The sequence below is a fragment of the Pelobates fuscus genome, chromosome 5 (genome assembly GCF_036172605.1).
Source record: "Pelobates fuscus isolate aPelFus1 chromosome 5, aPelFus1.pri, whole genome shotgun sequence".
In the NCBI taxonomy this organism is placed as follows: Eukaryota; Metazoa; Chordata; class Amphibia; order Anura; family Pelobatidae; genus Pelobates; species Pelobates fuscus.
The window spans coordinates 170,708,803-170,724,483 of NC_086321.1; the positions used below are offsets into that span (position 1 = coordinate 170,708,803).

The 15,681-nt window shown below is 40.5% G+C and overlaps 1 protein-coding gene across 3 annotated transcripts in view; it reads right to left on the minus strand.

Moving 5' to 3' along the window:
- Positions 1–9,242: 9,242 nt before the first annotated feature.
- MVK (mevalonate kinase) overlaps positions 9,243–15,681 on the minus strand; it is a 28,654-nt gene continuing 22,215 nt past the window's right edge. For all 3 annotated transcript variants that reach the window (XM_063457079.1, XM_063457077.1, XM_063457078.1), the window contains 2 exons: positions 11,827–11,980; positions 9,243–9,756 (listed from right to left, as the gene is read on the minus strand). In XM_063457079.1, coding sequence (XP_063313149.1) covers positions 9,605–9,756; positions 11,827–11,980 — 306 coding nt within the window. In that variant the 3' untranslated portion in view covers positions 9,243–9,604. The remainder of the gene's footprint in view (positions 9,757–11,826; positions 11,981–15,681) is intronic.

The following is a 15,681-nucleotide window of genomic DNA, read 5'->3' on the forward strand; positions in this document are numbered from 1 at the left end:
TCCCTGTCCCGATCCTGACATTACGACAGGGCCAATGGATCCTGCAGGTACAAATAGTCAGCTTGGTTCTTCTGATCCCAGGTTTGACGCCATGGAGCATAGGATGGATCAGATGGCTCTAGCACTACAGGCACTTTTGTCTCGTGCTAGTAACCCACCTGAGGAGACACGTACTCCTTCTATTTCTCCTGCAGTCTCAGGTCTAGAGGTAGCCACTGTAGGTGCTTCTTCCCGTATTACCCCACCAGTACGTTATGGCGGGTCACCGGAAAAGTGCCGTGGTTTTCTGAACCAGATTAGCATCCATTTCGAATTACAACCCCGCTCTTATCCTACAGATAGAGCGAAGGTTGGATTTGTTATTACTTTACTCATTGAGAAAGCTCTGAGATGGGCCAATCCTTTATGGGAGAATGATAATCCACTAGTCTATAATTATAATGCCTTTGTAGCTGCGTTTAGAAGAACTTTTGACCCTCCTGGTAGAAAGGTCAATGCAGCTAGATTACTGTTGCGCCTTAGACAGGACAATCGAACACTTGTGGACTATGCACTAGAGTTCAGGTCCTTGGCGGCAGAAGTTAAGTGGAACGAACAGGCTTATATAGATGTGTTTCTGAATGGGTTATCAGATGTAATTCTTGACGAGGTCGCTACTAGAGAACTCCCTGAGAATTTGGAGGATTTAATTTCTTTTATATCTCGTATTGATGAACGCATAAGAGAGAGGCAGAACACTCGAGATAGGACCCGTAGACCCTCCTTTAAACTAGCGCCTACCTTTCAAAATTCTGAGTTCGAGGACTTACGTATTTCTGAACCTATGCAGATAGGCAGTACTCATCTCACAGAGAGAGAGAGACAGTACAGAAGAAGGGAGGGTTTATGTATGTATTGTGGAGTCAGAGGACATTTACGCCTAAATTGTCCTAATCGTTCGGGAAACGCTCGCACCTAAGTTTCTCTAGAGGACAGGCCTTGGGTGTTTCTACTTTGTCCTCTATTCACAACTACAAAGAGTTCAGGCTTCTGTTACCCGTTTCTTTGAGGTGGGAGAAGGGAGTAGTAAAGACTATGGCACTAATCGATTCTGGAGCTGCTGAGAGCTTTATAGATCAGGGTTTTGTTGCCAAGCATGCTATCCCATCCCAGTTAAAAGAGACACCACTGGCTGTTGAGGCCATCGATGGTAGACCGTTACTTGAGCCTGTTATTTTCCATGAGACCATACCGATTAACTTAACTGTTGGCATCCTACATAAAGAGGATATATCCTTAATGCTCATTTCTTCTCCGTCTATTCCCATAGTCCTGGGGTACTCCTGGTTGAGGAGACACAACCCTATTATTAATTGGGAGTCAGGGGAGATAGTTTCGTGGGGAAAGAATTGTCAAGAAAAATGCTTGCGGAAGGTCTTACCTCTCGGATTAACTAACACATCGACTACCTCTGACAATCCTACAGAGACACAAATTCCGCCTCAGTATCTAGATTTAAAGGCAGTATTTGACAAAAAGAAAGCCGATACCTTACCTCCACACAGGTCCTTTGATTGCAAAATTAACCTACTCCCTGGTACCATGCCCCCCAGAGGTCATGTATACCCATTATCTACGAAAGAGAACTCAGTTCTAGAGGAGTATATTCACGAGAATTTAGACAAGGGATTCATCAGGAGGTCCTCCTCCCCTGCCGGGGCTGGATTTTTTTTTGTTAAAAAGAAAGATGGTTCTTTGAGACCTTGTATTGATTATCGAGGCTTGAATAAGATAACCATTAAAAATGCCTACCCGATTCCCTTGATCACCGAACTCTTCGATCGTTTGAAGGGCTCTACAATTTTCACCAAGTTAGACCTCAGAGGGGCATATAACTTGGTGAGAATCCAGCAGGGACATGAGTGGATGACGGCATTCAATACTCGCTATGGTCACTATGAATATACGGTTATGCCTTTTGGGTTATGCAATGCACCAGCGGTATTCCAAGATCTGATAAATGAGGTTCTTAGGGAATTTCAGCAAGAGTGCGTCATTGTATACCTAGATGATATACTCATTCATTCTAGTGAGATTGAGACTCATCACAAGCAAGTCAGGAGGGTTTTGCACAAGCTTCTCCAGCATGGCTTGTACTGCAAGTTGGAGAAATGTAGCTTTGATCAAACCCAGGTAACCTTTCTCGGCTATGTGATCTCTGGGGAGGGATTTAAGATGGATCCGGATAAGCTCCAATCCATTCTAGAGTGGCCTTTACCCAAAGGTCTTAAAGCCGTACAGAGATTTATTGGTTTTTCTAATTATTATAGGCGCTTTATTAAGGGCTATTCTTCCATTATCGCACCTATCACTAATATGACCAAACAGGGGGCTGATACTAAGAATTGGACTACTGAAGCTCTCCTTGCGTTCAAAACTCTCAAGGAGCTTTTCGCTTCCGCTCCAATTTTAGTTCACCCCGACACTTCTCTGCCTTTTCTACTTGAGGTAGACGCATCAGAGACCGGTTTAGGTGCTGTCCTATCTCAAAGGTTGGGGGTTGATAAACCATTACATCCATGTGGATTTTTCTCTAAAAAATTGACCGGTACTGAAAGCAGATATGACATTGGTGACAGAGAATTACTAGCGGTTATCAAGGCTTTGAAAGAGTGGAGACATTTATTGGAAGGTACATTACATCCTGTTACCATTCTAACTGACCACAAAAATTTGTCTTATATCGGAGAGGCTAAGCGGTTGTCCTCCAGGCAGGCTCGTTGGTCGTTGTTTCTTACCCATTTCAATTACGTTCTGACTTACAGACCTGGGTCAAAGAATTCTAAAGCCGATGCGCTATCTCGCCAATATGAGCCCTCTGCTTCAGTTGAACCACTTATGTCCTCCATTGTACCCAAATGCAATATTATTGCTAATACCAGTCTCAAAATTCATTCTCCGCTACTTGACCAGATCTTGAAGTCACAACATCTAGCTCCCGGAGACACTCCTGAGGGAAGAAACTTTGTTCCTCCTGAACTTCAACTGGAGCTCTTACAATGTTTTCACGAAAGTAAAATAGCTGGTCATCCTGGTATTCGCAAGACATACTCTTTGATATCCAAGGATTTCTGGTGGCCTTCACTTCGAAAAGATATTGAGGAGTTCGTCGCAGCTTGTGAAACTTGTGCCAAGACTAAACTACCTCATACATCTCCATGTGGCCTGTTACACCCCTTGGACATTCCTGAGAAACCTTGGTCCTGTTTGTCCATAGACTTTATCGTTGATTTGCCTGCTTCCAAGAGACAGACTGTTATTCTCACGGTGGTGGATAGATTTACTAAGATGGCCCATTTCGTGCCATTACCTAAACTTCCGACTTCTCCTGAATTGGCGGAGATTTTTGCAAGAGAGGTTTTTCGCCTACATGGGATTCCTTCAGAGATAGTTTCTGATAGAGGCTCTCAATTTGTCTCACGTTTCTGGAGATCCTTTTGTTCTCAAATGGGCATCAAATTGAACTTCTCCTCGGCCTATCACCCTCAGTCTAACGGAGCTGCTGAACGTACCAATCAAAAGATCGAACAGTATCTGCGTTGCTTTGTTTCCGAACACCAGGACGATTGGGTCGGTCTGATTCCTTGGGCGGAGTTCGCACACAATAACCTTGTTTGCGATTCAACTCGCTCTAGCCCTTTCTTCATGAACTATGGCTTTCATCCTTCGATTTTTCCTTCGGTTTCCTCTTCTCAGGGGATACCGTCGGTTGATGATCATGTCGCCAACCTGAAGAAATTATGGGATCAGACTCGGCAAATTCTGTTACATAGTTCCTCGTTGTTCAAGAAACACGCTGACAAGCATAGAAGAGCGGCTCCTGTTTTTGTTCCTGGGGATAGGGTATGGTTAAGTACTAAGAATATTCGACTTAAAGTTCCATCTATGAAATTTGCTCCTCGCTACATAGGTCCTTACAGGGTTCTCACTCGTATCAATCCGGTTGCGTATCGCCTTGCTCTGCCACCTGCCTTACGCATTCCTAACTCTTTTCATGTCTCCTTGTTGAAACCTCTTATTTGCAACAAATTCTCCTCTAAGGTCTCCTCGCCTCGTCCTGTTCAGGTGGAGGGTCGGGAGGAGTACGAGGTAAGCTCCATCGTTGATTCCAGAATTTCAAGGGGAAAATTGCAATATCTGGTCAACTGGAGGGGATATGGTCCTGAGGAGAGGAGTTGGGTACCTCAGGAGGACGTTCATGCTTCTCGCCTTCGCAGAGCATTTCACCTCCGCTTCCCATCTCGCCCCGGTTCCTTCCGCCCGGTGGGCGTATCTGAGAGGGGGGGTACTGTCAGGGTACCTGAGGTCTCTACCTCTAAGGGAGGTAGAGACTTGGTGGTTTATCCGTCCAGGCGAGCTGTTTCCTCCGTTCCTCGCGGTTCATCCAGACACTTAAACACCGGCCGCGAGGAATCCACATCCTTTTCTAGCAGGACGCTCAATACGTGACGTCATGACGCTATCACGAGCGACCTGTCACTCAAGTGTCCGATATCCAATCGGTACTTGTCAGAGGCGTGCTTACCATCCGGAGCCAGGGTATTTAAGCTTACTTCTCTCTTCAGCTCATTGCCCTGTCGTGGTTCTAGCTTGTCTAGTCACTCAGTGCTCTGGTATTCTAGTTTGCTCTATTTGGTTTTGACTCGGCTTGTTGTACTTCCCTGCTTCTCTGTTCTCCCTTGACCCGGCTTGTCTCTCGCTTATCTGTCTTCCCGTTCCCTCGACCTCGGCTTGTCTCTGACTATTCTCTATTACTCTCGGTACGTTAGTCCGGCCATTCTAAGGCCCGGTATACGTACCTTTCCACTCTTTGTACTCTGCGTGTTGGATCCCTGTCCCGATCCTGACATAGCCCTCAATAACAACACCTACAATTTGCGCTTTACAAGTGAGATGGGGGGCTCTAAGCTATGCTTCCTGGATGTGTCCCTGACAATAGGAGCGACAAATAGAGTAAACACTACGCTCTATAGGAAGAAGACGGCTACAAACAGTCTTTTGGACTGGTCTAGTCATCATCCCACCCCATTAAAAGCTGGAATCCCTATTGGCCAGTATCTGAGGCTACGGCGCAACTGTTCATCCCTCGACGACTTTAAATCAAAAGCAAACACATTGAGACTGTCCTTCAGGGAGAAAGGGTATCCCAATAGGGTGCTAAAGAGGGCCTATGCCAGGGCACTCTCAACGGAACGCCAAACCCTAATTGATGACAATATCGCCAGACAGGAGACGCGCATGATAAGATGCATTGGGACATTTGATGCAGGGTGGGATAAGGTGTTGGGAATTTTCAAAAAATACTGGCCCATCATATCCTCGGATAAACACCTTAAAGAGGTAGTGACCACATATCCCTCCATAACTGCACGTAGAGGACGGAATCTAAGGGATTTACTTGTCCCTAGCCATTTCTCCTCGACAACTACATCAGGTCCCCTCAAGAACTATCTACCTATTGGCACATACCAATGTGGCCACTGTAGTGCCTGTCCTTATATTAGCAAGAAATCTAAGGTCTGTGCTAACTCTACCAACTCAGAGACATTTAATCTTCGTTCTTTTATTAACTGTCGTACTACTGGGGTTATCTATCTACTCACTTGTTCATGTGGCCTTATGTATATAGGAAAGACCTTTCGGCCTTTTAAATACAGGATTAGGGAACACGTTAACTCAGTGAGGAGACGTTTAGAAACCCCTATATCAAGACACTTACGCCTCCTTCACAACCACTCCTCAGATGGAATACGCTTTACAGGGATTGAACATATTCCTCAGCCCCCACGTAAGGGTGGTTGGGACATCAAACTTCGTCAAAGGGAGGCATATTGGATTTTTAAACTACAAACATTATCTCCTAACGGTCTCAATGAGGGGTTCTCGTATACCCCCTTCATCTAATTATGACCTGTATATAGTAACTTTATGGTTTTTAACGCTATTTGTGATCAATTATGATTTAATTATTTTTTGAAGCTTTAATTCATCACTCGTTTTTTTCAGTATTCACTATCTAGGGATCATTATGCTCTATGCACTTTAATTGACTATTCCTCATATGCAATATGATTCACTATTGTACACTAGACCATTTATATATGCATGTATTCATCTGTTTCACTATTCATCCCCATTATAATATGGGGTTTTAAATTGAGTGCACCACTCCTTTAGTGAACTATTGATACATGCTGGGCTAAATGTATCTACTTGTGTACACACAGTGTTTACATGTGATCCAGTCCCCTTTTCTAACTAGTTGAGGACTGTGTTTACATTAGATCCACGTTACAATGTTTCGATTTATTTACTTCCCTGTCAGAGTTTGCCTGTGTATAACTCGTAGGGACATCATTAATTACGATCAGCACTGTAACGTGAGGACTTATCCAGTCCGTCACATGTACTGTTTTTAGTATTCTCTATCGGAGCAAGGAGGAGTTCTGAGCAGAGGTTACCACCCCCTTCTCTTTCCTCCCGCCCACGTGACCTGGCAATTGATGTAGCCACCACGTGGGACGTCTGTGATTGGTGTAGGCGAGCCTCCTAGTCCAGTTCACCGATTGGTGAGAATGCTAGATGGGAGTCAGCTGTCCGGTATGTCTAATTGCATACCGGCTATTTAAAGGCTGCAAGTAGCGATAGCATGTTTTATTTGCCCCTGACGACGGCGTCTAGAGACGCTGAAACGCGCGTCGGGCTGTTCTTTCTAATTTAAATTTGATTTCTTTGTTTTACACTGGGGTGAAGGGTGGTAGAGCTTGGACTTTAGTCGTTTATTAACTTGAGAGTGTTGGTAGGCATTAGCATTGTGGCTATTGCCGAGGTAATAGGGTATTTAGTCCAGACAACGTGTTGTTGTGTCAGTATGGAGCCTTGAAGAGAGTTGCAATTTGACTTATTAAGAAGGATTTCTACATAGGGATAGAGTTTACCGCTTATCTATACCTTTGGAAATAGGTTTATATTCACCCTTTTCGGTCCGTACTTTGGACTACCTATATAGAGACTGCAGGCAGCAGGGATTTCCCTCTACTAGCAATTGCTGGTTTACGGAGTTATTTAACAGGTTATTTGGTTAATATAGTGGACATATATAGGGTGTAGTTTGCTACACACATCCAGTGGGTCCATATTGACTCTTTAACTCTCCGCACTTTTGCTACCTGTGCACCTACCGGCAATTTTGCCTTTGATAGCTTGACCTACCTGCTCCAAATGGATAAGTTGGAGTCTAAGTATTTTTTAAAGCTTTGACATTAATAAAGTATTGACCTCATTTTTTTAGCAGATTTAAAAGGGTTGTACTGCTCTTTCTTCTTTTCCTGTGTTTACTGTTAATTAAGGGTTACCCCCTGTATATTAGTACAACCTGGTGACTTTTCTTTCTGTAGACTCCAAGGTCCCAATTGGAACCGGAGTTTATTTATCTATACATTTTGAGAGTTGTTTTTTTTCATTCATTTTGTAACTTTTTATTCATACTTAAATACCTATAGGATATTAGAAGAAAGCCCTTTCTGTTCTTAAAAAAAAAAAAACAAAACAAAAAAAAAAAAACAATATATAATATGTATGGGTGCTCTTGAAGAAAAATACAAAAAACATTCAAACAAACACATAGCACATTATAGGTTTTGTTTTGGTTCACACGTTTAACAATTGCCTTCATCCTTAAAGGACTCAAACATGCAAATAAATTATTTTTACATACCACAAAACTAACAAATCAAGATGATATAAATTAATGTTATTTAAAGAGTACAAGAATACAAGCCCTTAGTTATATAAAATGGTGGAGGCCATGCATGAGACAACTAAACTGATATGTTTAAAAAAAAAAAAAACTAAACTGATATGTTTAAAAAAAAAAAAAAAAAGATACATAAAAAGGCAAAAGTGGTTTTGTTAAGATATTTTAATAAAATCAATGCAGGACATCATTAACCTGCCTGAAAAATTGATACCATCGCTGACAGCATATATTATCTGGCACACAATTTCCCACTCAGAACCAAGTATTTTAGACAAATCCTCCTTTTGATGTAACAGTCCTAATATCCATGACTCTGAAAGTGGTAAAAGCAGCAGAGTTAAATGTGAAGAGGGTTCTTTGTTAAATTGTTAATAACATTTTATATATCTTTCATTGTTTTACACAACAGGAAGTGTTTAACTTTCTTCTAATCCGCATAGATTGTAGTTAGCAGAAATTAAAAACAAATGTAATTAATATAAAATAAATTCTGTCATTTGGGTACATGTAACAAATGCTCAATAAATAAAAATCGTTTACATTGTACTTATTTGTACAGGGCTACAAAATACATGAACTGTAGACCTGTTTCAGCCCTCTGTACAGTTTAAAGGAACACTATTGTCACCTAAATTACTTTAGCTAAATAAAGCAGTTTTAGTGTATAGATCATTCCCCTGCAATTTCACTGCTCAATTCACTGTCATTTAGGAGTTAAATCCCTTTGTTTCTGTTCATGCAGCCATAGACACACCTCCCTGAAAATAAAAAAACTTTAAACCTTAACCTTAAATAATTGTATCTCAATCTCTAAATTGAACTTTAATCACATACAGGAGGCTCTGGCAGGGTCTATCAAGCTATTAACATAGCAGGGGATAAGAAAATCTTAATTAAACAGAACTTGCAATAAAGAAAGCCTAAATAGGGCTCTCTTTACAGGAAGTGTTTATGGAAGGCTGTGCAAGTCACATGCTGGGAGATGTGACTAGGGTTTATAAACAAAGGGATTTAACTCCTAAATGGCAGAGGATTGAGCAGTGAGACTGCAGGGGCATGTTCTATACACCAAAACTGCTTCATTAAGCTAAAGTTGTTCAAGTGACTATAGTGTCCCTTTAATAGCTGTATAAACCAGCAGCAGTAATAAGATACATAGCAGCAGCAGCAGCCAGCATTTACCATTATCTATGATGGAGGCATGTATAGCAAATGATAGTAGTGTCTATGGAAGCTTTTCTAACAGGTTTCACCACTTGCACAGCAGTTGCTCATAACTCAGTAGTCTGGACGAGACATGGCCGATAATGACGATCCTCATTTTGAGGCTTGGAGAGCATCATGGGAGTTGTTCTATAACAGCTGGGAACCTTTCAGCCAGATCTGGTTTAGAACTAAAATTAGATCCCTAGGCAATTTCCATTAGGTCTCCTTTTGATGCAACAGGCACACCATAATGAATGACCCAGGTATGTGCTCAAAAATGAATGGTTTACTTGAGCAGCAATGGAGACCCTTCGGACACTTGAAGAACGGTGTTTTGCAGAATTTATTTTAAAATACATTACATGACAATTGAAGAGTTACTTATTGTGCTAATTTTAGGTTTCAAAGATCTGGTCCATGTCAAAAATGATCAACTGACCTTTACCATTGAGTTCTTTAAAAAGTCCCAGCTATATATCTTAACGATAACAGGTAACTATAAATGCAAAAATACAATATCATAAGATGTTCATTCTTCTCAGACCACCATGAAGGGACAATGAGGACATTTGCTCTTTTAATAATGTTCCAATATTACATTTAATTACTTTTTAAAGCTTCTAAAACACAGTCTGTCAGAGAAGATGGTGAATGTGCTGAAACCCCAGGCCCCCCAATAATGGTTTCCCAGCACATGAATCCACAATCTGTGAGCTCTTGCTTGGCTGCTTTCACCACAGTGGGATCCACATCTGAAAGAGAAGAAAGGTTTGGTTAAAGCATGTAAGTGTTCTGCACAAGAGTAGAGGTCAGTGATTTTGCCTTCATGTATGTGTCATGCAAGGTATTTGGGTTTTACTTTTTTTTTTTTTTCTTTCTTTTTCTTCTTTTTCCCTCTAACATTCTTTATTTTAGCAGTGCGATGCCATGACAGCACAAGCGTTTTGATAGCACACACGGTGTTACGTTGGCATGGAAGAAAGAGGAGTTGCACATTTTTATAAAAATAACAACAAACAAACAGGCTAGGCCATTAGGTCTAACTATTAGGCAATGGATATGTGTAGCGTAGGTAGCCAAGGCTTAGTGTATAGCAGCGATGAATTACGAAGATAATGAAGGCTAGCTGCACATGAAAATGGTAGTCGATATTCCAAGTGCCTTCTAAGATGCTTTATTAATTTGCTTCACAAGAGGCTAAGTAGATATATTGCTTTCCAGTAGTGTATAATAGTGGACATGTTAACTTATCAGGCTGACTATTATCTTGCCTAAACAGCCAGTTGTACCACCCCTGAAGGCCCCAACATAATATAATATGGACATCCAAGTAGGCATATTGCTTAAAAGTAGTGTCTACTAGTTAACATGCTAATTGACATATTGCTTACAAATAGTGTATATTAGTTAGCATGCCAATGTTATCTGACAATTAACTTGCCTATACATGAGGGCGTACCGCCTCCTAAGACAACATATTATGGACATTTAAGTTAGGTTGAAGCCATAAGATACAGCAATCTGAGGCTTGCCAATATGGAATATTAAAAATAAAAGTAACTAGATGCAATCAAACTGATAAACATTACAGGCATGTTATAATGGGAAACAGCACACTGTGATGATACATAGAACAGGAGGCTCGTCGTGGCGGTCATTCTATCCCCATCGTAGGTATAAAACAGGCCCACTTAGCAGTGAGTTGCAGGCCTGAAGCTAGAGGTATCAGCTTGGGGTCCAGCTTCTGCAGTTGCTTCTCTCTCCACTTGTCTTCCCTCCGCATATTCTACATGCCTGTCTTGATGATAAGCAGCAGTGATACGTTCCTGCTCACTGCCTGCCCTATATTGATGCGATCTTCGCTGTCTTTGGCACGCTGGGCCCCTGATAATGGCTTCTGAACAGCATGGGGCTCTTAGGGTTGGTCCAGGTGGTGCCTCATTCACCTCAGAAACAGGTAGTGACTGCTTTCTTCTCAGCCTTCGCCAGAAGGCTTCAAACACAGCTTCTAAGTGGTGAAGAATAGTGTGCGTCCCTCTGTTGATATCCAAGGTGCACGTGGTGTCAGCCAATTTAGGTGTGTCGCCCTCAATGCTGGTTGCTTCAGAAGCACTCACGGTTCATATACATAGTTACATAGTTACATAGCTGAAAAGAGACTTGCGTCCATCAAGTTCAGCCTTCCTCACATATGTTTTTTGCTGTTGATCCAAAAGAAGGCAAAAAAACCCCAGTTTGAAGCACTTCCAATTTTGCAACAAGCTAGGAAAAAAATTCCTTCTTGACCCCAGAATGGCAGTCAGATTTATCCTTGGATCAAGCAGTTATTACCCTACATTGAAAGTAGGGACTTGTGTGCCTCTAGGGTGGAGACCGGGACAACCCCCACTGGTCCAAATGGGGGGTAGTGGGGCATCACTACAGGATTCTGAGTCCTGCGTCAGGCCGGGAGGTCGGCCACCTCTCCCGTGCAAGTCGGCTTCTGGATGGGTACTGGAGACCGCTGAAGGCTTTCCCAAATCGGTCAGTTGACTTCTGTAGCAGAAGGTATATAGCAAGTTTTCGGAATCATAGCTAGATTAGCCGATAAATAAACTGTATGCAGTGTTTCTTGAGGAGCTCTCTTGAAACCATGATAGTCAGCCCCCCCCCCCCCCTCCCCTCAAGGCATTTACACTTCTAGCACAGACTGGGCTGCTCACAAAAGACTATATTATATTTTAGGACAATGTAACCAGATGTAAAAAAAAAAAAAATAGCTGAAGGAGCAAATTCAGCCATTCTTTCAAACTTGTATTAATAATAACGTGAAGTGCTATTACCAGGTCGCAGTAAAGTTATTGCACAGCCTCCACCTCCAGAGCCAGTCAATTTACTGTGCAGACCATGTGATGCAGTCACCTGACACAACTTGTCTAATGATGGGTGACCGACCCCTATTACATTTAAGTGGTGTTGATTGATGTCAATCAATTCCTGGGGGGGGGGGAAACAAAAATTATTAAATGAAAACATGTGGAAACAAACAGTCTGTTGCATATCATGAAAAGTGGGCTACACATAGTATGCCTTCTTATAAAATTCAAGGCAAAAACAAAAGCCTCCAGAAAATGATTACCGTCACATTTTCTAAAATTGTGAGGTAATATGGTACTATGGGGGATAATATGGCAATATGAAAAAAAAAATCTTAAAACAGAGGGCCATCAGCAGGAGAATGTGACTTGTCATTTTGGAAGCAGAAACAAGGTCATTAGAAACCATAAACGTTTTTTGTTTCAATTAAACGTTCTGGTTTAATTCAATCCAGATTCTGATTCAAAAACATTTCCTCTTAAGTGAGTGCTTTGAGTGATTTTCACTACACAAATTCACATGTGATAAGGTTATACATGCAGCCATCTGCCATAAATGGACACAAATGATATGCATTTTGGTATGCCATGCGTTACATTTGGGGACTTATGACAGGCAACACATTCAGCCACAAAATTCTGATTCCTTTAGCCATCCTCAAAAAAAAGATATCTGGCGTTCAGCTAAGGAATCTTTATATTTGCTGGAAACTTCACCTGAAAAAGGAATATTATATATACTAACTTGAAGTGGGAACAACCGTCAAGAAGTTTGTTAAATCAGTATGTGTTCCAAATGATAGTCCTAAAGACTGATATACCTATGTACCCTGATTCTGTTCGTCCATATGGGGTTTCTAAAAAATGAAACCATTCAATATCAAAGCTTTCAAAATTAAAAGGGATCTCTGATGTTACTATTAAATATTTTGGACCTTGATCTGTCAAACTAGGGCAATACATCTTTAATTGTGTAAGTACCCTGTAGATGTATAATAGCACAGAATATTACATGTATTACCAACACAAACTCCTCAGTTGGAATTTGAAAGTTATTACTGATCTAAAACCATCAATTTCCCATTTTGAAAAACGCCTTTTCCAATAAACATTTAGCTCTTTATTTCATATATTTGGACACATTTTACAAATAATGTAAAATTTTTTAATAAACTTTTTAAATAATTTTTTTTCAAGATAATAAAATTAGCAAAGTGAGCATATATAATAAAATATCTATCATATATATATATAAAAAACAAAAAAAACTAAATATTAAAAAATTTGAATATTTTTCATAATATTAAATACATTTTTAAAAACGTATTTACAATTATTAAAACCATTTGGAAAACATATCAAACAATATTAAATGGAGCCCTTAGTACATAGATGAATCAGCAAATGCTTTTGAAAAAAAAAAAAAAAAAATTCCATACGTTGATAAAGTAGTCAAACAATTACACTCTCACTTCTTAAGACGGGCTGCCCAGTAGGTAGATCCCCAGATGTTGCAGGACTTGAATTTGTATGATTTTCATTACACATGGAAACATGCGCGCACACAATAAAATCCAGTCGTTTTTAGACCTTCCTTTCAGATGTGATTCTACATTATTTGAGAAAACTACTGGCAGTTAGGAATAATTTAGACAGAGAGAGATGTTGAACATCTTTTTTCCCCATTCATCTCAGTAGGCTGGTAACGATTACTATTTTGTTGCTTCATATTATTGTAATTTTATGATACAGTATACAACATAGTTATTGCTATTTTTATGCAGCTAATTACATTGGGAACATATTTGTCCAGTTTTACCCCTTAGTGAGCAGACCGTTTTTCAATTTTCTTACCGTTAAGGACCAGGGCTCTTTTTACATTTCTGCAGTGTTTGTCTGTAATTTTCCTCTTATCCATTTACTGCACCCACACATATTATATACCGTTTTTCTCGCCATTAAATGGTCTTTCTAAAGATACCATTATTTTCATCATATCATATAATTTACCGTATATACTCAAGTATAAGCCGACCCGAAAATAAGCCGAGGCCCCTAATTTTACCCCAAAAAACTGAGAAAACGTATTCACTCGGGTATAAGACTAGGGTGGGAAATGCAGCAGCTACTGGTAAATTTCTAAATAAAATTAGATCCTAAAAAAATTATATTAATTGAATATTTATTTGCACTGTGTGTATATAATGAGTGCAGTGTGTGTATGAATGCAGTGTGTGTGTGTACGAACGCAGTGTGTGTATGAGTGCAGTGTGTGTGTGTATGAGTGCAGTGTGTGTGTGTATGAGTGCAGTGTGTGTGTGTATGAGTGCAGTGTGTGTGTATGAGTGCAGTGTGTGTGTGTGTATGAGTGCAGTGTGTGTATGAATGCAGTGTGTGTGTGTGATGCAGAGCCTTGGTGGGGGGTGGGCATTTTTATTATTATTTATTAATTATTATTATTTTAATATTATTTTTTTTGTTTTATTAGTAATATTTTTTTTATTATTATTTTTTTATTATTAATATTTTATTATTTAAATTATGTTATTTATTTTCGTCCCCCCTCCCTGCTTGATACATGGCAGGGAGGGGAGCTCTCATTCCCTGGTGGTCCAGTGGATGGGCTGTGTAGGAGGGGGCTGGCAGCGAGCGTTTACTTACCTGTCCTGCAGCTCCTGGCAGCTCCCTCCTCCTCCGCGCCGGTCCGGTCAGCTCCCTCTGCAATCCCAGTGTAAGTCTCGTGAGAGCCGCGGGATCATAGCGTTGCCACGGCTTACCGTGGCAACGCTCTGCGCGGCCGCAAGACTTACACTGGGACTTGCAGAGGGAGCTGACCGGACCGGCGCGGAGGCGGAGGGAGCTGACAGGAGCTGCAGGAAAAGTAAGTAACAGCTTCCTGCCAGCCCCCAACAGCCCCTTGTCTGTATTATGGCAATATAAGTTGCCATAATACAGACATTGACTCGAGTATAAGTCAAGTGGGGGGTTTTCAGCACAAAAAATGTGCCGAAAACCTCGACTTATGCTCGAGTATATACGGTACTATAAAAAAACATTTCAAACTTAACGCAAGTTACATTGTAACATTGATATCTGTCAGGAATCCCTGAATAACCCTTCACATGTATACATATATTTTTAAAAGAAGACAACCTAAGGTATTAAACTTGGGGTATTTAGACTCTTTTCAACCATTTTACCACCAATCTATGCCAAACTAAAAAAAAATACAAAAAAATAATTGGTGATTTTTTTAGACACACATAGCAATTTAAGAATACATGTACGGAGAACTTTAAGGGTTACTGCCAAAGAATATGTGTTCAGCAACATCTGCCGAGTACCGTAATACCCCCCATGTATAGGTGTGTAGGGTTCTCTGGGGGCTAAAAAAAACTTATTTGGAGGGTGCCCATTCCAATTTTCTTAGCTGGTTATCATGCACCCATGATAGTAATAGCTTAATTATTTAAAATTTAGCAATTTGGTTTTGCTGTAATTGGTGTTTAGGAAATAAATCCTCTTGGCTTACTGGAAATGAAATGCCTATAACTTTAATATATATTTAAACTATCACAAAGGTGACAGGTAGCAAAAGAATATACATACCGGTCATCTTTATGATAGTTTTATATACCTTAAAGTTATAGGCATCTATGTAAGCCAAGAGGATTCCTTAAACAGCAATATGTATTCCCAATTATTAACCTTCCAAGAATGATTTGCCCAGACAGACAGACAGAACTAATGACATAAGATTGAAAATAAGCAGATAAATTCCATGTTTCTAAGGAATGCCATACACTCATATGCAATACATTG